General features: G+C 45.0%; 1 protein-coding gene across 3 annotated transcripts in view; it reads left to right on the top strand.

Annotated features, from left to right (window-relative positions):
* The first annotated feature begins 5,369 nt into the window (after positions 1 to 5,369).
* Positions 5,370 to 23,536, top strand: part of LOC147109372 (uncharacterized) — a 159,010-nt gene continuing 140,843 nt past the window's right edge. Inside the window, exons 1-2 of one of the 3 annotated variants that reach the window (XM_086003263.1) lie at positions 5,370 to 5,974; positions 14,678 to 15,974. In XM_086003263.1, coding sequence (XP_085859389.1) covers positions 14,726 to 15,974 — 1,249 coding nt within the window. In that variant the 5' untranslated portion in view covers positions 5,370 to 5,974; positions 14,678 to 14,725. Of the gene's footprint in view, positions 5,975 to 14,677; positions 15,975 to 23,536 lie in introns of those variants that run through there. The other 2 variants (XM_086003262.1, XM_086003264.1) reach the window with 2 other exon arrangements.

Here is a 23,536-nt window from a genome sequence, read left to right as displayed (position 1 = left end):
GTTTAACTTTTATCGTCGTAAGAAAAGCAGGCGATAGTGAATTACCCATCCGTTTTACACCCAGCCTCATTTTCTTTTGCATTGAAGTCATGGGAAATAAAAATCAGGCAGCGTGTAAAACAGGCGGCCAATTCCACAGCGCCCATTTTTTTGCCTGGCGATAAAAATTGAAATTAGCCTGAGAGAGTAGTTAATACCTCGAGTGATCTTCCAAGTAGGATGATAGAGAAAAACTCTGGAGTTATTTAAGAGACGTTTTGGCACTGTTGTTAGATTCGTGTATCTTAATGTGTCCTTCAATAATCAGACAAAAGACTGCAGGGAACGATCAACAGGTGTTTACTGAATGAGAGTTACTCTAGAACTAACTGTACAGATCACTACTCAGGGTTTATATACAGGTGTGGTCACTGCCGGTACTACAGTATACAGGAGCTGTAAAAAGTAGTTCTCCCCTTAAAGGTACATACATTACAATTCCTCCCCTTTTAGATTAACAGTACCATAACACTCATTTAACAATTAAATATCAAACTAATTACAATTAACACTTTTAACATGCAACATTAGCTGAAAATAGTCTATTTATAAATTCAGTCTTTGGGGAGGCTTCCTGATCCTTTCTGGATAGTGCCTTTCCCGAGTGTCTTGCTCTTGGTGCGGAGGCGATTCTGGTCCCCTGTCGTCGGTTGGTTCATCAGCTTCCAATGCTACTGTTTCTGAGGTAGATGCGACCTGTACATCGGGTTCCTCACCAGGTACGTATGGCCGAGACATGGGGTTGACTCGTTCCTGTGACTCTAGGATCTGGTCAGCATGGCGTCTCACAATGTTCTCCCCAACATCCACTGTGTACATTAGTGGCCCCTGCCGTGTGCATATCGTTCCTGGTTGCCATTTCTCTGTTCGGTAGTCGCGGGCAAAGACTGGTTGCCCTACATTGAAGCTCCTTGTCGGCTTCTCATTGATGTGCTGGAATTGCTTACTCCCAACATCTCTTCGTACATTTGGTCTGAGCAAATCCAGACAAGATCTCAACCTTCGGTTAAAGAACATCATGGCCGGGGCCTGGTTGGTGATTGCATGTGTCGCATTTCTGTAGGCTAACAGGAAATTGTCCACCTTATGCTGCAGTGGAATGTCGTCATCGCACATGGCCTTCACTGCTTTTTTAAAGGTTTGTACGAACCTCTCAGCCAATCCATTTGTGGCTGGATGATACGGGGCGGATGTGTAATGCCTTACCCCATTCCTTTTCATAAGTCTTCGAAACTCTTCGGACACAAACTGTGGTCCGTTATCAGAGCAAATCTGCTCTGGCAAGCCGTTCCTGGCAAAAATGGTCCGTAGGACTGCAATAGTTTTCTCCATGGTGGTGGAGGACATTTTGATCACCTCAGGCCATTTCGAGTGCGCATCCACGGCTATTAAAAACATTGAGTCCATGAATGGACCAGCAAAATCAATATGCACCCATTGCCATGGAGATGAGGGCCACTCCCATGGGTGTAGAGGGGCATGTGGTGGTGCATTTTGGACCTTCTGGCATCCTGAGCAGCTCTTTGTCAGGTCCTCGATTTGCTGATCGATCCCCGGCCACCACACATAAGCCCTAGCAAGGCTTTTCATTTTCACCCCTCCCAGATGACCTTCGTGAAGCTCATTGAGCACTCTCTCCCTTAACTTGGGTGGAATTACCACTCGGGATCCACACATCAAGGTCCCCTGGCATACTGACAGCTGTTCTCTTTTGGATGAGAATGCTGGCAACAGTGTGTCGCCATGTGCTGGCCATCCCTTCACTGTCAAATCATATACCCGAGACAGCGTCTGGTCATTTCGGGTCTCCTTCTCTATACCAGCGTTAGTTACTGGCAAGCATTCAATTATAGTCGAATGAAATATTTTGACAGGATCCACTGCTGGTGCTTCCTCCGCAGTCGGCAGTGGCAGGCGTGATAGCCCATCAGCGTTTCCATGCTGTTTCGTGCCCTTATACTCGATTTCATATTGGTGCGCCCCTAGAAAAAGGGACCATCTTTGTAGCCATTGTGCAGTCATCACCGGAACGCCCTTCTTTGGATTAAAGATGGAGACAAGTGGTTGGTGGTCAGTCAGCAAGGTGAACTTCTGCCCGTGCAGATAGTGGTTGAACTTTTTCACTCCCCACACTAGGCTGAGGGCCTCCCTGTCAATCTGGGCGTAGTTACGCTCGGCTGAGGTTAGTGACTGAGACGCAAAGGCTACTGGCCTCTCCGAGCCGTCCGGGAATTTGTGCGACAGCACCGCTCCAATGCCATAGGGTGATGCATCACACGCCAACCGAATTGGTAGTGCTGGGTTGAAATGAGCCAACACCTCTTTTGATGTGATCAATGCTTTGCTCTTCTGGAAAGCTCCTTTACATTCATCACTCCACTTCCACGGTACCCCCGTTTGCAGTAGGGTGTTCAGTGGGTGTAGTACGGTAGACAAATTCGGCAAGAACTTATGGTAGTAGTTCACCAGCCCGAGGAACGACCTCAGTTGTGATACATTTTCCGGTGCTGGAGCCTTGACTACTGCCTCAATCTTTTCAGGGGACTTATGTAATCCCTCTTTATCAATAACATGGCCACAATACGAGATCTGCTTCTGGAAAAACTCGCATTTGTGGCGATTAGCTTGGAGCCCATATTCCTTCAATCTAGTGAGCACCTGCTCCAGGTTGGCGAGGTGATCACTGTCATTTTCGCCCGTGACCAGGATGTCGTCCAAATAACATTGGGTCCCTGGAATCCCTTGCAGGACTTGTTCCATTGCCCTCTGCCAAATAGCCGGAGCTGATGCTACCCCGAACACCAGCCGGTTGTATTGGTAGAGACCTTTATGAATGTTGATCGTGAGGTATTGTTTCGAGGCTTCTTCTACCTCCATTTGCAGGTACGCCTGGGCCAGATCAATCTTAGTGAAGCGTTTCCCTCCAGATAGCGAGGCAAAAATATCTTCAATCCGCGGAAGCGGATATTGTACAGTGTGAAGGACTGGGTTCACTGTCACCTTAAAGTCCCCACAGATGCGAACCTTCTTTGGTTCCCCAGGCGTATTACTCAACGACCTCTTCATTACAGGAACGATGGGTGTAGCCCACTCGCTCCAGTCCACTTTGGACAGTACTCCTGAACGTTCCAAACCTTCCAGCTCTGCTTCGACGGCTGGGCGGATCGCATAAGGTACCGGTCTGGCGTTAAAAAACTTTGGGCTTGCATTTTCCTCTATTTTGATCGTCGCTGTTATGCCTTTTAGTGTTCCAAGTCCCTGCTGGAACACTTCTTGTGCGTCAGTTAGCATTTTTGACAGTCGTCCAGGTGTGACGTCGTCATCCTTTTTGGCATCTACAGTCAGTGCTTGTATGGAATGCCAATCTAGCTGTATCTTCCGGATCCATTCACGTCCTAGTAGTGGCGGTCCTCCATCTGGCAATACATATAGGTCCATTTTTGGTGTTTCCTTGCCGTTATATATAAAGTACACCCTTATTTTTCCTTTGGGGTAGATTTTTTGCCCCATGTACGTCTTCAAGACAATCTTTGTATCTCTCAAGGGTATATGTGAGAATAGCCGCTTGTAGTCCCTTCGGTTTATGACTGTTAGGGCTGATCCTGTGTTAGGGCTGATCTTGAGCGTGACCCAGATAGTTTGGTGATCCTCCATTTTGATCACATTATGTAGTTTCAGACAACCCAGCTCCTTGCTTCCGGAGTCTGTATCACTTTTCTGTTCGTCTGAACTACTCTCCGTCACCTTATGTACCTTCTTGTACTTCTCCTGTGGAGATTTCTTGCTGCTGGTTTTCTTTCCCGACCTGCAGACTCTTGCTATGTGTCCTACTTTTCCACACTGTCTGCACACTTTGTCCTTGAACCAGCAATCATTATGGTTGTGTGTTGTTCTGCCACAGCGATAGCACTTCACTGTTCCGTATGACATTTCATTTGTGCCATATTCTTGCGGTCTCCGTTGTATCTCTGCAGCGCCCCGTGCGGCTGCTTCGTGTGATACTGCAATGCTGAAAGCCTTGTCCAGCATAAGATCCTTTTCTGATGGAACCCAGAAATGGCTTCTTTCACTTTGAAGCCCACACACAAACTTGTCCCTTAAAGTATCTGCTAGTCCCGTTCCAAACTGGCAGTGATTCGATAGCTTGCGCAGTTCCGTTAAATACTCAGCATTACTTTCATCTTTATGCTGGTTCCTTTTGTGAAACTTAAATCTTTCTGCTATCAGCAGCGGTGTGGGGTTTAGGTGGTCCTGTAGGATTGACACTATGTTTTCAAAATCCTTTTCTACTGGCTTGCAGTATACTTCTATGCGTTCGACATATGTCGTCCAATCTTCGACTTCATTGTCGAACGCTGTGATACTGCCACTCTTCGGCATTTTTGGGTGTGGTTAGACTGGCTTAAAATGGCATCTCCCGCACTTTCCTTTCTTCACCGCTGCGGCTTAAAATGGCGTCTCCCGCGCTTTCCTTTCTTCCCCGCTGCGGCTTAAAATGGCGTCTCCCGCGTTGCTGCCAACGCCGCTCTCGGCGGTCCTCATGGCAAATGGTGACGCCCTGTGGGTTTCGTGCGCTGCTCCTGCGCTGCTGCCAATGCCGCTCTCTGCGGTCCTCGTGGCAATGGCAGCGCCTCGCGTTTTCCTGCACGCCTCTCTCCCCTGTTGACGCTGCTTGGCCCTTGAACACTGGCTGCGCTCTGCTCTCTCTCGTCTCTCTCCCCGTTGACGTCGCTCGGTCCTGAACACCGGCTGCGCTCTGACCTCTCTCTCTCCCCCCCGTTGACGCTGCTCGGCCTTTTTCTGTGCCGCTCGGTCGGCTCTAGCCGCCGCTGTCCGGGAAGGGTCTGCGCAGTACCTGTTGCCAGCCCATTTCGCTGGAGCACCGTGTCTGGAAAGCCAAGCCTGGCTCTCGACAGCCTCCCCTGCGATGCTCAAATCTCCGCTGGATGACTGGGCGGTTGTCCGTGGTCGACGCCCGTGCTTCTGGACTCGACCTCCTTCCACTGTTCTCCAGGAGCGAATCCCTGGGAGGTGATGCAGAGTTGCAGGTAGGTTCGAATCTGTGTCGTCGCCAATGTTAGATCCGTGTATCTTAATGTTGTGTCCTTCAATAATCAGACAAAAGACTGCAGGGAACGATCAACAGGTGTTTACTGAATGAGAGTTACTCTAGAACAAACTGTACAGATCACTACTCAGGGTTTATATACAGGTGTGGTCACTGCCGGTACTACAGTGTACAGGAGCTGTAAAAAGTATTTCTCCCCTTAATAAAGGTACATACATTACAACTGTAGACCTGATTTTCTTGACTCTTGCCCCCAGAACGTCCACTTCTCTGGGCACTAAGGTCAGGAAAAGGGGGGAGACCCATCTTGCACTTCAGCTGCACACCACCTGTGCTGTGCGCCAGAAATTTCCGCGATCTCTCGCCGTTTCTTTGGAAGTTTCGCCGAAGTCACGGCAAATCGGAGAATCCCCGCTGAAATACTCCATATCCTCACAGCAAATTGCAAAGGTAGACTTTAAAAAAAAATAAAGTAATTGTTCAAATGAATTATAGTTATGTATAATTTAAGAGATATTGGTATCATCGCATTTTTGTGCGAACGATTACTTTCCCGATAACGGAACTATGTCATTTAATGTTAATGTTGAAGTATTTCCAAATCCTTGGTGTTGCTAATGAAGAGGCGGGCGAGGTTAGCAGAGCGCTTGTCTGTCGGCTAGTTGCGGATTCTGGGACTAGGCGTGTACTGCTCGATCCAAACGCAGCACGTCCTGGAGAAGCGCCGATCCAGTGACGAGGGTTGAGAATCAACAATATTAGCAGCGTACGACAACGAAGACAAAAAAAAAATATTGAAGCCTCTGAAAGGATTGTCAGTAAAATAAAGAATGTAAGTGATATTGGACGAATCTCTTCTGGAAACAGGTAAGGTTTATTTCACCAGTGCATGTCTCATTGGATGCTGCTACATTGCACGTAACGAATGAATTAAAAAAAATAAACCCCGTTAGCGGCATAGATTCGGTTGATAATTGTTTCTGTAAGAATAGAAAGGTCGTATTCAGCGTTTGTATCCCTGACCGAGCTAAATATGAGACAACAGTATTCCGTGTTTATTCGAAGGGTGCGAAGATTATTGTTCCTGACACAAAAGCTGCAAATTCTTAATGAAATGTAAGACTGGCGTTTCCTTCCCATCCAACATTAAGTACGGCGGATTTCAGCTGTCTGTCGTATTTGTAATTGGGTTAAAAAAATAGTTTCAAAATCCCGAAGCGTTTACCTGTGCCCATTGTGTTGAGTTGTGAGAGCTGTATTTGTGCAGTGTGCATGTATATGTGTGTATATTACATGCTGTGTGCCATGTTTACCAGCAACATTTTCCTGCTGGCCCTAATACATGTGTCAAATGGAATAGCACACAAAGAACATGTAACCTTAGAAAATGTCCTAACTCTACTGCAGGCCGATGTAATATTTCAGTGGACTAAATTCCCTTCCCTTCCCCTTCCCTTCCCACCCCACCCCGAATTGTATCGTATCAAATGATTGAGGAACTGAATATTTATAATAGAAACTTCCTCTCTTTATTTTACACTATACAACAAAAGAATAATCAGATGACTTACTATTGTAGTTGACAGTATTCGATTTATAATTTCTAGATAGACGAAACTCCACAATTCACGGACATTTTTGCATGTTTATTGATTTTTTCCCCATCACATTTTCTCTCGCCAACAGATAATTATAATTTCGCACTTAATTCAGTCATTTTATTTCCTAGATGTTGAGACTCCCTTACAATTTGTTTTATTGCTCTGAATTTCTTTTCCAGTTATAAATGATGCAAGTGCTCTTGGCAGCTTTCCTAGGAGAGTTGACCCCCTGTCAAACATAGCCTATATTTTTAAAAGAAACATAGGTAGTTGATGGTACTTGCAGTAGCACGCAGTTCTTGCTATGCTTTATTCAGAGATTTTCATAACAGTCATGAATATCGTATTCTATTTTAATTCAGATGTCCAGGAATGTTAACAAGTTTTAAAACATTATTAATAATTTCTTAATTTTCTGCCCTATTCATCCCCATTCAGGCACTCATCAATTATGGTTAGTTTCAGGAGTGATGGCCACAAGTTATACTTTGTGATGCAAGAAATTGGTGGGGTGGATGTGGGAATGTTCTTAGTGAGTAACTTTGAGAAAAGTACTCAAGGACATGCTTATACATTCAGCAACTTCAAGCTAACAAGTTGTAACCAATTCAAAATTTGAAAATGGATAAGGCAAGACAGTTTCCATTTTAACTGAACTATTTCAAAACTAGGAAATAAAATACAGAAATTTCACTTTTTCCACATCAAGATAATCTCTCACTAACTTAAGAGTTATTGCAGTTATATTGCAGCCATTGCAAAGCCACTTTTCAGATTTTAGGCTTAAAGTTTAAAAGGAGTCCAGGCAGCTTGCTGGACTGTCTTTAAACCAGGTTAACTCTTCTAACAATAGAAATTTTACCGACCGTCAGAGGGTGATATGCATCAATTTAAGTACACAGCGAAAAAGGGTTAATATAGTTCAGAGCTGTCTAATTGCACTACTTAAAACTGATCTTGGTTGAAGCATTCAAAAAATAAATGGATGAACACTGACTTGAGAAGAAACAGAGGGACCTAGATTTGGTGCCAAGACAGGAGAGAGAGAAAATTAACTTGTACAGACCCTAAACTGTGGGACAAGGTAATGGGCTGAATGACCATTTCTCATTTGTGTTTTCTGTTATTTAAAAAAAAACCCTTTGTAGGCTCTCTTGTGAGTTGTGCTATTCCCCATCTGAAAGTGATTGAAGGAGACCATTGCCAGTGCTGCAATGGTAAGAGAAGCACAAGAGTGAACCAGGATGACTCTTTTGCTGATCGTCCTTCCAACCTTGTGGGAATGCACCTTGCTTCACTCAGTGTCTCCTGATAAGACAAATGACAGCAGGAAATTACAGTATGAAGAATCTCAGTGTGGAACCCATTGTTACATTAACATCTTGTGCCTGTGTGCTGCCTCTCTGTCTTTACACAGGCCAGTCAGATTGCTTGCTCCAGACCACAGTCACTGCCATAGCACACTTGAGCAAGGTGTTAGGAGGTGCACAGGAATAACCTGGGGTGACTTGTTGTACAACATTCCCTTGCTTATTACAAGAAATGCCCAGCTTCTACTCTGCAGTTCCCTGTGACAGCATAGATAAGATAAAAACTTTCCCTGTAAGGAACTGTGGTCTGAAACCTGTCTTGTATTACTCTGTGGCAGAACATTCTGGAGCACCATTGTACTATGCTATTTGTATTGCATTCTTAACTGGAGAAAAGAATCAGTTGGAGGATACTGGTTGGTGCTATCAGTGCCACTCTTGTGAAAATAGTTTTGTTTAATTTGCTGAACTTCAGCATATGTGTGTTTTTCTCCCCCACCTCTTATCATTCCTTTCTCCTCTCCTGAAGACATTGTTTCCTGCACGAGGGTGCAGCTCCACATACACTGGCCACCCAATACAATACAATACAATACACTGGCCACCCTCTGATATTTTATCAAAGTGGGCATTTTTCATGTATGAACCTATTTAAGAAAGGAGGGAGAGAGAAAATGGGGAACTACAGACCAGTTAGCCTGACAGTAGTAGGGAAAATGATAGAATCTATTATTAAGGACGTGGTAACAAGGCACTTAGAAAATAATAATAGGATTGGGCAGAGTCAACACGGATTTATGAAAGGGAAATCGTGTTTGACAAATCTTAGAATTTTTTGAGGTTGTAACTAGCCGAATAGATAAGGGGGCACCAGTGGATGTGGTGTATTTGGATTTTCAGAAGGCATTCGATAAGGTGCCACACAAGAGGTTATTAAACAAAATTAGGGCTCATGGGATTGGGGTAATATACTAGCATGGATTGTGGGTTGGTTAACGGACAGAAAACAGAGTAGGAATAAATGGGTCATTTTCGGGTTGGCATGCTGTAACTAGTGGGGTACCGCAAGGATCAGTGCTTGGGCCTCAGCTATTCCCAATCTACATCAATGATTTGGATGAGGGGACCAAATGTAATATATCCAAGTTTGCTGATGATACAAAGCTGGGTGGGAATGTAAGTTGTGAGGAGGATGCAAAGAGGCTTCAAGGGGATATAGACAGGCTAAGTGAGTGGGCAAGAACATGGCAAATGGAATATAATGTGAAATGGGAAGTTATGCACTTTGGTAGGGAAAATAGAAAAGCAGAGTATTTTTTAAATGGTGAGAGATTGGGAAATGTTGGTGTTCAGAGGGACCTGGGTGTCCTTGTACACAAATCACTGAAAGTTAACATGCAGGTACAGCAATTAGGAAAGCAAATGGTATGTTGGCCTTTATTACCAGAGGATTTGAGTATAAGAGTAAAGACATCTTACTGCAATTATACAGGGCCCTGGTGAGACGACACCTGGAGTATTGTGTACAGTTTTAATCTCCTTACCCAAGGAAGGATATACTTGCCATAGAGGGAGTGCAACAAAGGTTCACCAGACTGGTTCCTGGGATGGGGGTTTGTTCTATGAGAAGAGATTGAGTAGACTAGGCCTATATTCTCTAGAGTTTAGAAGAATGAGAGATGATCTAATTGAAACATACAAAATTCTTACAGGGTTTGACAGGGTAGATGCAGGAAGGATGTTTCCCCTGGCTGGGGAGTCTAGAACCAGGGGTCACAGTCTCAGAATAAGGGGTCAGCTATTTAGGACTGAGATGAGGAGAAATTTCTTCACTCAGAGGGTGGTGAATCTTTGGAATTCTCTACACCAGAGGGCTGTGGAGGCTGAGTCGTTGAGTATATTCAAGACAGAGATCAATATATTTTTATATATTAAGGGAATCAAAGGATATGGGGATAGTGCAGGAAAATGGAGATGAGGTGGAAGATCAGCCATGATCTTATTGAATGGTGGAACAGGCTCAAAGGGCCCAATGGCCTACTTCTGCTCCTATTTCTTATGTTCTTATGTGAATGTCAGCATGTGCATTACAGCTGAGCCATATCCTGTCCACATCCCTGACACTAACACCGTCAACTGTCTTGGCTATTCAGGCTGAGTCCAGTGGTGCACATTTTCAGTGTTCTTTTGATCACAAGCCGATCCTTCTACACCACATCTGATTCATTGCAGTGAGCACCCCCTTCCATCTACAGAACATTGCCTGCTTGTGTCCCTGTGTGACTCCTTCCACTGTCATGTCATCTTCATCTTGAGGATTGATGAATCAATTCTTTTCTCTCCAGCCTCCCCATCTCCACCATCTCCCTGGCTGGGGAGTCTAGAACCAGGGGTCACAGTCTCAGAATAAGGGGTCGGCCATTTAGGACTGAGATGAGGAGAAATTTCTTCACTTAGAGGGTGGTGAATCTTTGGAATTCGCTGCCCCAAAGTGCTATGGATGCTCAGTTGTTGAGTATATTCAAGGCTGAGATAGATAGATTTGTGGACTCTAGGGGAATCAAGGGATATGGGGATCAGGCGGGAAAGTGGAGTTAAGGTCGAAGATCAGCATGATCTTATTGAATGGCAGAGCAGGCTTGAGGGGCCGTATGGCTTACTCCTGCTCCTAGACCTTATGATACAGCTGTACATAGTTCTGGTTAGACCCCATCTGGAATACTGCATTCAATTCTGGGCCCCACACCTCAGGAAGGATATATTGGCCTAGGAGGGGGTGCAGCGCAGATTCACCAGAATGATACAGGGGCTAAAAGGGTTAAATTATAAGGACAGGTTGCAAAGACTAGGCTTGTATTCCCTTTCATAGGATTACATAGGATATACAGCACAGAAACAGGCCATTCGACCCAACAGTCCATGCCAGTATTTATGCTCCACTCGAGCCTCCCGTCTTTCCTCATCTAAATCTATCAGCATAACCCTCTATTCCGTTCTCCCTCTTATTCTTATCTAGCCTCCCCTTAAATGCATCGATACTATTTGCTTCAACCACTCCCTTGAGTGTAGAAGATTAAGGGGTGATCTATTTGAGGTGTTTAAGATGATTATAGGATTTGGTAGGGTAGGTAGAGAGAAACTATTTCCTCTGGTGGGAGAGTCCAGAACAAGGGGGCATAACCTTAAAATTAGAGTTAGGCTGTTCTGGCGAGATGTCAGAAAGCACCACTTCACACACACTAGTGGAAATCTGGAATTCTTTCCCCCCCCCCCCCCCAAAAAAAAGGTGTTGGCTAGGTCAATTGAAAATTTCAAAACTGAGATTGATATATTTTTGTTAGGCAAGGGGATTAAGGGTTACGGAACCAAGGTGGGTAGATGGAGTTGAGATACAGATGTAATTGAATGGCAGAACAAGTTCGAGGGGCTGAATGGTCTACTCCTGTTCCTATGTTCTTTTTTATGTTCTCCTAATTCCATACCCCTTAAACTTCTACAGTAGTCTTTTGTGTCGTACCTTGTCAAAGGCTTTCTGAAAGTTCATGTACACTGCATCCACTGCATTTCCCCACATTGCTTTGTTTCCCCATTTATTGTGTCTCTTGTTTTTTGATCCTTTTCCCGCCTATTCTGTTCAGTTTTTTTGTTGTTTTGCACTTTTTCTCTGTCACACTTTGCTGGTTTTTATTAATCCTTTCCGCATTTTCTTTCTCTTCATGCTTTTAAACTTATGCTACGTCACCTGCAAACATGGAGTCAGCTTCCAACATGTACACTGATGGCACCCAGCTCCACCTCTCCACTACCACTCTTTGTTCCTCCATTGCCTCTATGCAGTTGGACTGCTTGTCTGACATCCAGTCTTGGATGAGTTGCAGTTGCTTCATGCTAAACATTGGGGAGACCAAAACCATTGTCTTTGGCTCCCACCATAAGCTCTGTATCCTTGCCACTAACTCCATCCCTTCTCCAGCCACTCTCTGATGAACCAGATACATAATAATCTGACTGCAGTGTAAAATTTGTGTGATGTAAATTTTAGGTTGTAACATTATTACTCTGGACACTTCCATGACAGCTTATCTTTTTGAATTAATAGTATGAATCACACTTTAGAATTTTAGTCCAATGCAGCAAATGGCCCTGATACAGCTTGGGCTTTTCCCCAACATTTGCTCTTCTATTCACAGCTAGACTACAGTTTCCATAAGCAGACAAATTCCAATATGAATTAAAACCTGTGTCTTTATTGAGCACCATTAACAGATTAACAGTTGCCTTCTAATTGTGATATACTGCTCACTGAACAAGTGGATTGCCCAAAATGTCTTGTCACCTCCAAAGATGAAAAATAATACGTTGCCTGAGCAATGTGCACAGGCTAAAATTTATCTACAGGTGAAATAATATACACAAGAAATGAAGAAGGGTTTGACCCGAAACGTCAACTCAAATTTCTCTCCACGGATGTTGCCTGACCTGCTGAGTTTTTCCAGCATTTTCTGTTGTTATTTCGGATTTCCAACATCCGCAGTATTTTGCTATCGCACATACTAATACTGTTCAGTAACTAATTATTCAGTAACTCATTTACACAGTATGTAAACTATGTTGACAAGAGTGCAACATTCTTAGTGTCTCTTAATGAGATCTTAGAAACAAAAGCCCCAAAATTCTTTTGGGGGAGGTTCTGCCAGTATCCCACCGTAACTCTGGCAGGAGACCAGATGAACTCCCTTCGAAACGGGAGAGAAATGGTTGTGCTGAGTCCACACCGAATCCAGGATCATCTTGTTTGCCTTAAAAAGGGGTGGAACCTCCATCTGACCCTTGCAAGGCAAATGATGGCAAGGGGGCGATCCGGGGTTGAGACTCCCTATGCTGGGATTTGCCACTCCTTCGGCTAAGTTGGCATATCAGTGAAGGTTGATATGCCCAATGAGATGAATAGCATACTGGTCTCTACATGGGTGGATGTGGATCCCAATGGTAGGGTCCAAGCCAGGTAAGCAGCCTGAACGCCCAAAGGGAAGAATATTAAAATATATACTTTTTTCAAATTGCCACTTTTACCAAGAGTGCAAAGGGGACAAATGGGGGTGGAGGTGCACCTGGGCACCCCACTCCTGCCATGGACAGTTTCTGGCTGCAAACGGCAGGCAGGTGCCAGACATACGCCAAAGTGATGCTTGTGCCAGCCTGTCCATTGGTAATGAAATGCCCCGCCAGTGACTCTGCAAACTTTGGCGGTATCAGGACTGGATATCATTGGTGGTCATTATCCATTGTCTGCGGAAGGTAAATTACGAAGTACGATTCCTTACAGAACCCCTATTGCATGTATCAGTGGTAAAGGAACTGAAGATTGAGAAGCTCTGTGGGTTGAAGATCAAAAAATTTCTTCCTTATAGTCAAGCAATCAAAATGTTAACCATTTTCTTTACATTTTAACAAGGTGTGAAAGGAGACTTCTGGGTAAACTACTTGTCTGTTTTTGACACCTGATGGTAGTCAGAAAGCACAATTCTGTCTGTAGTTGAAATGGAATTAGCATCTGAGATACTCCTTGTCCTTCAAGGAGCCTATAATTTGATTACATTAGGATTAAAGGCTTCCTGCAGGTACACCAGCTGTGGTAGCCAGTGCAGTTTTTCAAGTAAGTGCTCAGATGCCATCTCAAGCTAGCATATCACTAAAACTGTATAGAGCTGATTTACCTGGCTTCCCCCCCCCCCCCCCAAATCAGCCATCCCAATAATGTACAGGAGCGGAACAGGCCTACAGCTTATAGGGCCTAGCACCAGCAGAAGAGGCAGGAAATTTAAGCGCTGTTGCAGGCCACTGTTGTGTGTTCGGCCTCCGAGATGGAGATCAGCAACCAGAAGGAGCCAATTACCTCGCATGCTGGTGAGGAGGGGGCTTCGAATTTAAAAAATGTTACCAACATTTTTTACCTTTGGCCTGCTCCAGGAATCCACACACACACCCGGATTTCTGGTGGGTGTCTGGAACAGGCCTATCTGGGTGCTGCTGTGCGGGTGCTCATTGAGTGATCCTCCAGGAAAATGAGGTGGGAGGCAAGGAATGCTCACCATTCACTTTATTTGCTTTAGTATGTTGGGCCTGTGCCTACTGCGGGCACAGGCCCAGCTCTGCTCCCTCTCCGAGAAGTCCCAGAAATTCCAGGGCTGCATAAAAGGGGCAATGTCCTGATGAAACTGGTCTCTGAGTCTTTTCCCTGACCTCTGTGCTCGATGAAATTGAAGTTTCCTAGGGGCAATGGTCAGGAAAATTGGGGCCCAACATGTATTTACAAAAAATATATGTTCCATGGGATGAAATCTTTGTCACAGGCCGATGTTTCAGTATACTGTAGTGTATTTTATATTTTAGCTTGGTAGAAGTTATCTCATTTCACTTTGTAAAAAAAATTAAATTTTTATATTAGATATAGGTGGAAATTTGAATTTTTATCCATCAGGCAAAAATGTTTTTGCGTATCTTGTTGCCTTGTAGCCTCACAGCACTGATCTACACGTCAATGTGACAGCTGAGATATATTTGTGCTACATTTGAAGAAGTTTGTCTTACATTGTATTAATACTGTGGTGGCATTCTCTAAATGCTTTACAAACACTATTGAGATATTTTTGTTTCAGATTCCTTTGGGTAGCTCGGGATTCCTTAATTTTCACACGTATTTGATAATGATGAGACCAACAGAATTTCACGTTTGTGTGGTTATCTTGGCCACTCTCATCTGCTTACCGGAACTGAGATGCTCCACCATTCAGAAACGCCAAAGAAGAAACATACAAATATTTGAGGTTTCTACTGCAAAATTAGAAGGCATCACTAGCCATAATGAGAACAGTAATGGGGTGACAAGTGCCACAGTGCTAAATGGAGAAACAGCACGTTCCACTGCTTCTAGTAATATTTTAAGCTCTGCATTAGAAACATTAACTGCAGCAATAAACCCTAGCATTGCCCATGTAGAAGAAACACAACAAACTAGTAAGACAGGAAATGAAAATGTAATCACCATAACCAGTCTAGATATATTACCTACAACTACAACAATGGTGCCATTTCAGAAGCCACTAAATACAAGTACAAAGGATGACTGGAACAAAGATCTACAGTCTAAACAGAAAGACTTCATAACAGTCTTAACTACAAAATCCTCTTCTAATCATGGCATCAATGCCAGTGAAGTCAGTGACATTGCTTACACGATGACAGGAGCAACACAGAATGAGGCAGTCACCCATGATACAGAGAAAACTGAAGTAGCAACGAAGAATAAGAAACAAATGCCAGAGCAGGTTACAATTTCAACGGTTTCCAGTTGGGTCACCAAAAATGAAAGTAGTGGAGAGACAACAGGGACAACTGACTCCAGCAGTGAAAACTTTACACTGAATAGTCACGACACTACGGCTTTGCCTCTTACCAGTAAGACAATTCTTACTGTAAATACCACACAAAAAGATGTCACAGTATTGACTTCGGAAATGTTAAATTTCTCAGAATTTGCAAATGTAGAAAGTTTCAGGAATGAAGAAGCACCAACAACAATAATCAGTGAGCCAGAAGGTAATTACTTCAGCTGGAAAGTAAACAGTCTAAATGCTGGTAAAGAAATGAATGAAATCATGGCAACTACAGTGAGTGCAGTAACAGACAGCAAGGCACCCAGTACATTTCAGGTGGCTACGACACCCAGAGTTACAACAGCAATCGAGGGAGCTGCCATGACAGATTCGGTCTCCTCAGCTTCTACAGAAACTATGTTAAAAACAGCCCAAACAATGCAAGTAACCAGTACAGCAGCTATAATTGGAACTACCAAAAAAACATATAAAGGATTGAGTGCAAGGTTGACAACTGGGATTCCTGCTGTCAGATCTGCTTTGTCAACAACACATCTCCCTCAGAAACCAGTCTCCGAAGGTAAAAGTATAGGTATATGATTAAAAATCTAGTGAGTGTCATATTGCATGATTGTGGTATTGTAGTGAGCAGTTGATTGGATTGGTCCATGGGCCAATCACTGGTAAAGCTTTTCAATATGTTTTTGGCTTTAATGATTGTTTGCTCCCCCTGCCCTCCCCCCCCCCACCCCCCCACCCCCCAGTTAATTCTTCACAATGTGCATTTTATCTGCTCTCCTTTCTGTAATGTTATCTTAATAACGTAATTACGAGTCTCCCAAGCAGTTGTAGTGGAGTGCCATTTATTCAGTCCTGACTCTGTGGGGGAGAAATTGGGTGAGTAGCGCCACCTGTTAGCGCCTAAAGAGGCAGTCAGTGGCTGTAGCGCCACTGGCTGCGTCTCCGGCGATATTCAGTAGGGGCGCTAATGGTGGCGTTAGGCATTTGCGCTGCGCCGCCACCGATGACGTCATCGGTGTGCGCAGTGCCCCATTCGTGCCCCGTTTGCGATATTTGGTAGCGAACGGCGCAGTTGCGCCGCTCGCTACCCGAGCCCGGTTCACGGGGCCTTACTGTGCCGGCAGCGGCGCAAGTTAAGGTGGAAGTACGGGGCGGCTGCTTTTTTGGCGGCCGCCTGCCAGCACCTCCATCCCCGGCCTCCTAACACCCCCCACCCCCCCCACGGCATTGCCGGCTGTTTCCCGAGAGCCCGGCACTTCTCCTTGGTGCCGGGCTCATTTGCCGGCACTTGTGATCAGGGATCGCGCTGTTGCAGGCACCTCCCCCTTAACAGTGGGAGGAAGGCCTGCAGTACCGCAGCGTGCCGTGCTGCAGCATGTGGCGCTGCGGTGCTGCAGCATGTGGCGCTGCGGCACGTAGCACTGCGAAATTCACTTTCAGCGCCCTAAGAGGGATGCGGATCGCCTCGAGCCTCGCCCCGTTTCCCTTGAGGGGCACTGAAACTGAATTTCTGGCGATCGGTATCACTCCGATCGCTGCGCTAAATCCTGCGCTCAGCCGACTTTTGCGCCACTTTGGCGCCCCAACCCAATTTCTAGGCCTGTGTCTCATAGTACAGTACTTCAAGCATGGCCAAGATGGCATCGGATCCCGCCCCCGGATATGATGTCAGCCGTCAACCAGCTGTCAATCAAACCCCGCTGTCTTTACAACAGCTACGGTTATCCGTACATCTTCCCCCTTCAATGAAGACATAACACAGTAACAACATAACATAACACATAGAACACTTGTTAACATCATATAGAAACAGTCAGTGTAACTACACCATTGAACTAATTGCAGGTAGGTATAAACCTTACCCACACCCAGGAGTCCATTAACTGTTTACAGTCTTATCAATCCCTGTCTACAGGTCAAGTTTAACTACAGGCTTTCTGGTGCGCTGTGACCTGCGTGGCTGAACGGGTGTTTGCTGAACCACCCCAGTTGTATCCCTTAAGTTCATGTCTGTACCACACAGGTCCCTTGTCACATTATCACTACTGTGTCCTTCGTCACTTTGTGGCATTTCCCTCATCTTGTCTCTTTGTGGCATTTCCCTCATCTCGTCATTCTCTCCGTCCTCCTGAGGCTGAAGGGTCTCTGGTTTTCAGTAAGTGCCTCCTGTTTCTGCAAAACACATTGCCGTTCTCTGTCATGACACTGTATGACCTGGGGGCGACCTGTTGTAGAATGGTGGCTCTTTTTGGCCATGACTCAGGCCCTTCAATGTGAACTATATCTTTCTCCTGTAGAGGCACTAGTGTAGTGGCTGTGCGGTCATGAAGTGTTTTTTGTTTCTGTTGTAGTTTCCGAGCCTTGTCTGCCCACACCTCATCTCTGTGGTCAGGTGTGACATAACTGGGAAGTCGTGTACGGATTTTCCGATCCAGTAAGAGCTCAGCTGGAGATTTGCCACTTGCTAGCGGGCCCGCCCTGTACGACATCAGGGCCAGATATGGGTCAGTGTTGCTGTGTGCTGCTTTCTTTAATAGTCTTTTCACAATCTGTACCCCCTTCTCCGCTTTTCCATTAGCCTGAGGATAGAGCGGACTTGAGGTTACATGATTTGACTGAAACTCATGACTGGCATAGGGAGGGCCATTATCAGAGACCAGGGTTAGAGGGATGCCCTGCCTGGCAAAGATTGACTTCAGGTGAGTTATCACAGCTCTTGATGTGGTACTGGACAAGAGAGCCATCTCCGGATAATTGGAATAATAATCAATAACTAACAAATAGTCTTTTCCTTCATAGTGAAATATATCAGTTCCGACCTTTTCCCAAGGTTGTGATGGGAGCTCTGTGGTAATGAGGGGCTCTTTTGTTTGCTTGTAGTGATGCTCCTGACATGTAGCACACTCGCTGATCAACTGGTCAATATCAGAGTTCATGTTTGGCCAGTAGAGTGCCTCATGTGCTCTCCTTTTTGACTTTTCTGCACCCAGGTGCCCTTCATGTATCCTGTTGAGCATTTCTCGTCGCAGAGGTGGGCACTACTATCCTGTCACACTTAAGCAGTCGTCCATTGACCACAGAGAGCTCAGACTGAATGTGATAATATTGTTTACATGACCCTTTCCTCCAGCCCTCTTGAAGATTTCTCATTACTTTACTCAGGACTGGGTCCTTTGATGTCTCTGTGACTATCACTGATAGTTGTTCCTGTGTGGTGGGCAATGCTGCGTAGACCATATCCACATGCAGAGCCACATCCTCTTCTGATTCACTGTTTTGTGTGGCGTAAGGCGCAGCCCTGGATAGTGTGTCTGCAATGAACATTTGTGTCCCTGGCACAGCTCAAAATCGTAACGTTGAAGTCTCATCATTAGGCGTTGTATTCGTGGTGACATGTCACACAGATTCTTCTTTGCGATCCCTAGCAGTGGCTTATGGTCCGTTTCTAGGATAACCTTGGGAAGACCATAGATGTAGGTATGAAATTTTTCACACCCAAATGCCAAGCCAAGGCACTCCTTCTCGATTTGCGCGTACCGGCACTCTGTAGCCGTCATGGAGCATGACGCATACGCCACTGGTCGCCATTCTCCTTCATCTTCCTGTAGAAGGACAGCCCCTAATCCATTCTTAGAGGCATCTGTGGACACTTTCATCCTCTTTTTAGGGCAGAAGAACTTCAGTAGGGGTTCACTTGCTAGAATGTGTAGCAGCCCCTTCCATTCTCTCTCATGTTCATGTCCCCATTGGAACTCTGTCTCTTGGTGCAGCAGTTTTCTCAGATGAACAGTTTTCACTGTTAGATTTGGAATGAATTTTCCTAGGTAGTTAACCATGCCAAGGGCCCGCTGAACCCCTTTCTTGTCCTTTGGTTTCTCCATGTCATGTATAGCTTTTACTTTTGACTTGTCTGGCTGAATCCCCTCTGTAGAGATCTTGTCTCTGAGGAATGTGATTTCATTGACACTGAACTGACATTTGCCTTTATTTAGTTTGAGTCCATACTGCTGTATTCTCTGAAGTGTTTTCTCCAGTCTGGTGTCGTGCTCCCCCTGCGTGGCGCCCCATACTACCAGATCATCCACGTACACCCGCACTCCCTCCAGGCTCTCGATGATTTGCTCCATTGCTCTGTGAAAGATTTCTGTGGCGGAGCTAATACCAAAGGGCAGACGCTGGTAGGAGTATCGACCAAACGTGGTATTAAAAGTGCACAGCTTAGCACTTTCTTCTTCAAGTTTCAACTGCCAGAAACCATGCGAGGCGTCCATCTTGGAGAAGACTTTCACTTCTGTCATTTCGCTGACTATTTCCTCTCTCTTTGGAATTTGGTAGTGCTCTCTTTTGATATTGGCGTTAAGGTCCTTGGGATCCATGCAGACACGCAATTTATCAGTTTTCTTTGAATTGACGCAGACCATGGAATTTACCCAGTCAGTCGGTTCCTCAATCTTCTTTGACAGCTAGTCCCTCCATGCGGTCTAGCTCTTTCCTCAGTTTTTCACTGAGAGCCACTGGAACTCTCCTGGGTGCGTGAATCACAGGTTGTGCATCCTCTCAGTTTGATGGAGTATGTAAAGGGCAGTGCTCTGAAACCCTGAAATACATCTGCATATTTGTGTGCTATAGTCTCATGAGTCAGATTTGTACTATCTTGGGGGGCACTCTGCACACAGTTCAGTTCATTGATAGTATAGACTCGTTTTACCAAGCCCAAATCCACACAGGCCTTATCCCCCAACAGTGACTCATGTCCTTCAGGTACTATAACAAAGGTCAAAGGGTGAATGTGATTTTTTACCTTAACATTCAGCCTACATGTTCCTTTTGTTTCAATGCTTTGTCCATTGTATGCCTTCAAAGACACTGTCTTGTTCAGTATTTTAGGTCGCACTTTGAGATTCCGTGCATCACTCCAACTTATGAGGTTTGCCTTAGCACCTGTATCTAGCTTAAAGGGAACAATGGTGCCAATAACCAGCAAGGGAGCTATCCAAACTTCAGTCTTTGGTCCTACAGAGTGCACTTCATTTGCATTTTTGCCCTGTTTTGACTCATTTTGCACCATTCCAACAAACAAAGTCTCTGCTCCTGTCTCTTCAGTCTCAATAGCATGCACTGTCTTTTTACCTTCAGTTTTCTCTTCCCAAAAACACATCTTGGCAAAGTGATTCCTGCCTTTACATTTTGCACAGTTCTTCCCATAAGCAGGACACTGTCTGGCTATGTGTTTATTACTGCACCGTCTGCATTCGTAAGGCATCATCGTCTTGAACTCCGTGGGTCCTCTTGTGTCCCTTTTGTGTACCACATCCACCGGCAGGTTTTTTAGCCCCAGGGCGCTCCCTTCGAAAGTTTTCATATGCATGGCTGAGAGTTCACTAGCATGACATATTTTCACTGCTGCATCCAAATTTAGGTCATTGTCTCTAAGCATTCTCTCCCTCACCACCTTGTCGAGCATTCCAAAAACGACTTGATCACGTATTATCGATTCCTTCAGGTCCCTAAAGTTGCATGTTTGTGCTTTTATTTTCAAGTCCGTCAAAAAAAATCAAAGGATTCTCCTTGCTTTTGCACGCGGGAGCGAAACACGAATCTCTCATACGTTTCGTTCTTTTTTGGAGTGCAGTATTCGTCGAACCGTTCTGTCACCTTGTCCAGATCATTTTTATCATCTTTGGCTGCAAACGTAAATGTATTAAACTGCTCGATTGCCTGCGAGCCAGCCACTGTCAGCAACAAAGCTACTTTACGTGTTCCAGAGCTAGTCAAAGCGTCAATCACCGTGAGGTAGAGAAGAAAGCGTTGCTTGAAGACACGCCAATTTTCATCCACATTTCCTTCTATTTGCAGGTTAGCCGGAGGTTTTATTCCTTCCATTGTTGTAGTATGTCCTTATCGTGAGTTCTATAAATTCTGGTACCATGTAATGTTATCTTAATAACGTAATTACGAGTCTCCCAAGCAGTTGTAGTGGAGTGCCATTTATTCAGTCCTGACTCTGTGTCTCATAGTACAGTACTTCAAGCATGGCCAAGATGGCGTCGGATCCCGCCCCCGGATATGACATCAGCCGTCAACCAGCTGTCAATCAAACCCCGCTGTCTTTACGACAGCTATGGTTATCCGTACACATTCCTTCCCCACTAAGTGCTCCACCAAACTGTACTCTCTTACCCCTAGCTCAGCCGAAATATTTCAGCTCTGCTCTCATCCTAGTGTTTCCCAAACCTTCCTTTATTCTGCCTTCCAGGCCCACTTAAGTGTTCCATCTCTCCACTGCATGCCCACTCCCCAATAGTGCAGCTGACACTCTCCAAACTGAAAACTTCCCCTGACTGCGAGCAACACAGTCGGTGATCTGCAAATATATTATAGAGTGATGCTCTCTTCTAGCTTAAATGTTGAATTCTGGAACGAAAGCACAGAACCAAAAGAAGTTGACAAAGGACATAGGTTAAAAACCATGATAACTTCACTTTCTCCCTTCACTTAATTGTCCAGGTTGGGTATTTACCTAGTCTGTCCACCTCTGTTGCCCCTCACCTGCATGTTCTAACTGTTTCCATTCCTTCTCTCTCTCTCTCTCCTCTCTCTCTCTCTCTCTCTCTCTCACTTTACCTCAGTTCCCTCAGGCTCACCCTAAGTGTTCCATCCCTGATTCCCTTCCTTCCTTTTTCCCTTTCTATTTGTTGTTCATCCTCACTTTTTCATCCTTCCTCCCTGCAACCCAGTCTCACACCAAGTGCGCTGTTCACATTTTTTCATTTTTAGAAGTATATTCACTTTACAAAGTGAGCAGAGAAAGTCCTTTCTTGGGAAGGAGGGGATATCCTCAGCAACTTACACTGCACACTTTTTACGGCAGGAGTTAATTAAATTAGAATGATTTCACCTACAGTAATTTCTAATATAAATGAGTTATGTCCAGATCTTGCACAGGAACAGTGAGCTTGTATAGTAATGGCCCAGTAATTCCTGTCGGGGGCTTGCCGCGCGTGCAAGCCCCCGATGTGCACTTACCCGGCGCGCCGACATCTGAAACCTGGCCCGCAGTGGATTTCCTGTCAGTGGCCCGGTTCTGATGTCGGCGCGCTGTGCTAACCTGACCCAGCGGCATAGTTAGTGCGATGTGCCGGCTGGGATCAGGTGAGCACTGTTCAGCCAATCAGGGGAGGGGAAACTTCATTCATAAGTTTGAATCAAACTCATGAAAAGTACGGCACCCCAAAACACTACTTAAACTTTAAATAAAATTTTAAAAAGCATCCCAATAATTAAATTAACTATGAATAACTTTAAAAAACTATTTTAAACAATTAATCAAATTTTTGAAAAAAAAAAAATTTTTTAAAAATAGGGTCTAAAACTAAACTTACCTTACTGTAGATTCTTTAAAAATAATAAACCTGTGGGGAAAAAAAATTCTAAATTGTACTAAAAGACCACTTACCTGTAAAACTAAGTACTTACGTGTGGTTTTTCAATGCGTAAAAACCGGAGCCCTTTACACATGCGCAAATCTGTAAAAATACAGGAAATCCAAGTCGCACGCGCTGCCCGATACCGCGCATGCGTTCAGCCTCTTAACCCCTTGGGTCAGAGGACAGGAAATGCCGGTTTTCAGCGCATGCGCTGTGCATGCTGAAAACCGGCAATTCCTCCTGGCACACGCGTGAGTACCCTGTCCGTACTCACGCGTTGTGACAGGAATTACTGGGCCAATATAATTTAACCAATTCTTAGGAGTTAAAAAGATGTGGCATTGTAACCACGGTGACCCAAGTAAATGAGCACTGAGGTCTAGTGCAATAAATAAGAAAAAGCTCAAACATCCACAGCAAATGCGCAATTGCATAGTTGTGCAGAGCAATGCAGCACTGAAACACTGGGGGTGAAATGCAACTTTAGTGGGGTGCAAAACAGGCGATAGAGGATAGGCCACCCGTCCTACACCCTGCCTGATAATCATTTCAAATTAAAATCGGGTAGGCATCTAACTGCTGGCCGATCTGCTAGCACCCATTTTGTGCCCCTGCTGAAGTTGAATTTCACTCCCCCCCCCCCCCCCCCCCCCCCTGCTGTATCAGAGTGGTAGGAGACAGGTTCATGTCCATC

This window comes from Somniosus microcephalus, chromosome 12 (genome assembly GCF_052327205.1).
Source record: "Somniosus microcephalus isolate GS21.2 chromosome 12, FLI_Smic_1.0, whole genome shotgun sequence".
NCBI classification, from domain to species: domain Eukaryota; kingdom Metazoa; phylum Chordata; class Chondrichthyes; order Squaliformes; family Somniosidae; genus Somniosus; species Somniosus microcephalus.
This window is presented reverse-complemented; position numbering and strand designations above follow the sequence as displayed.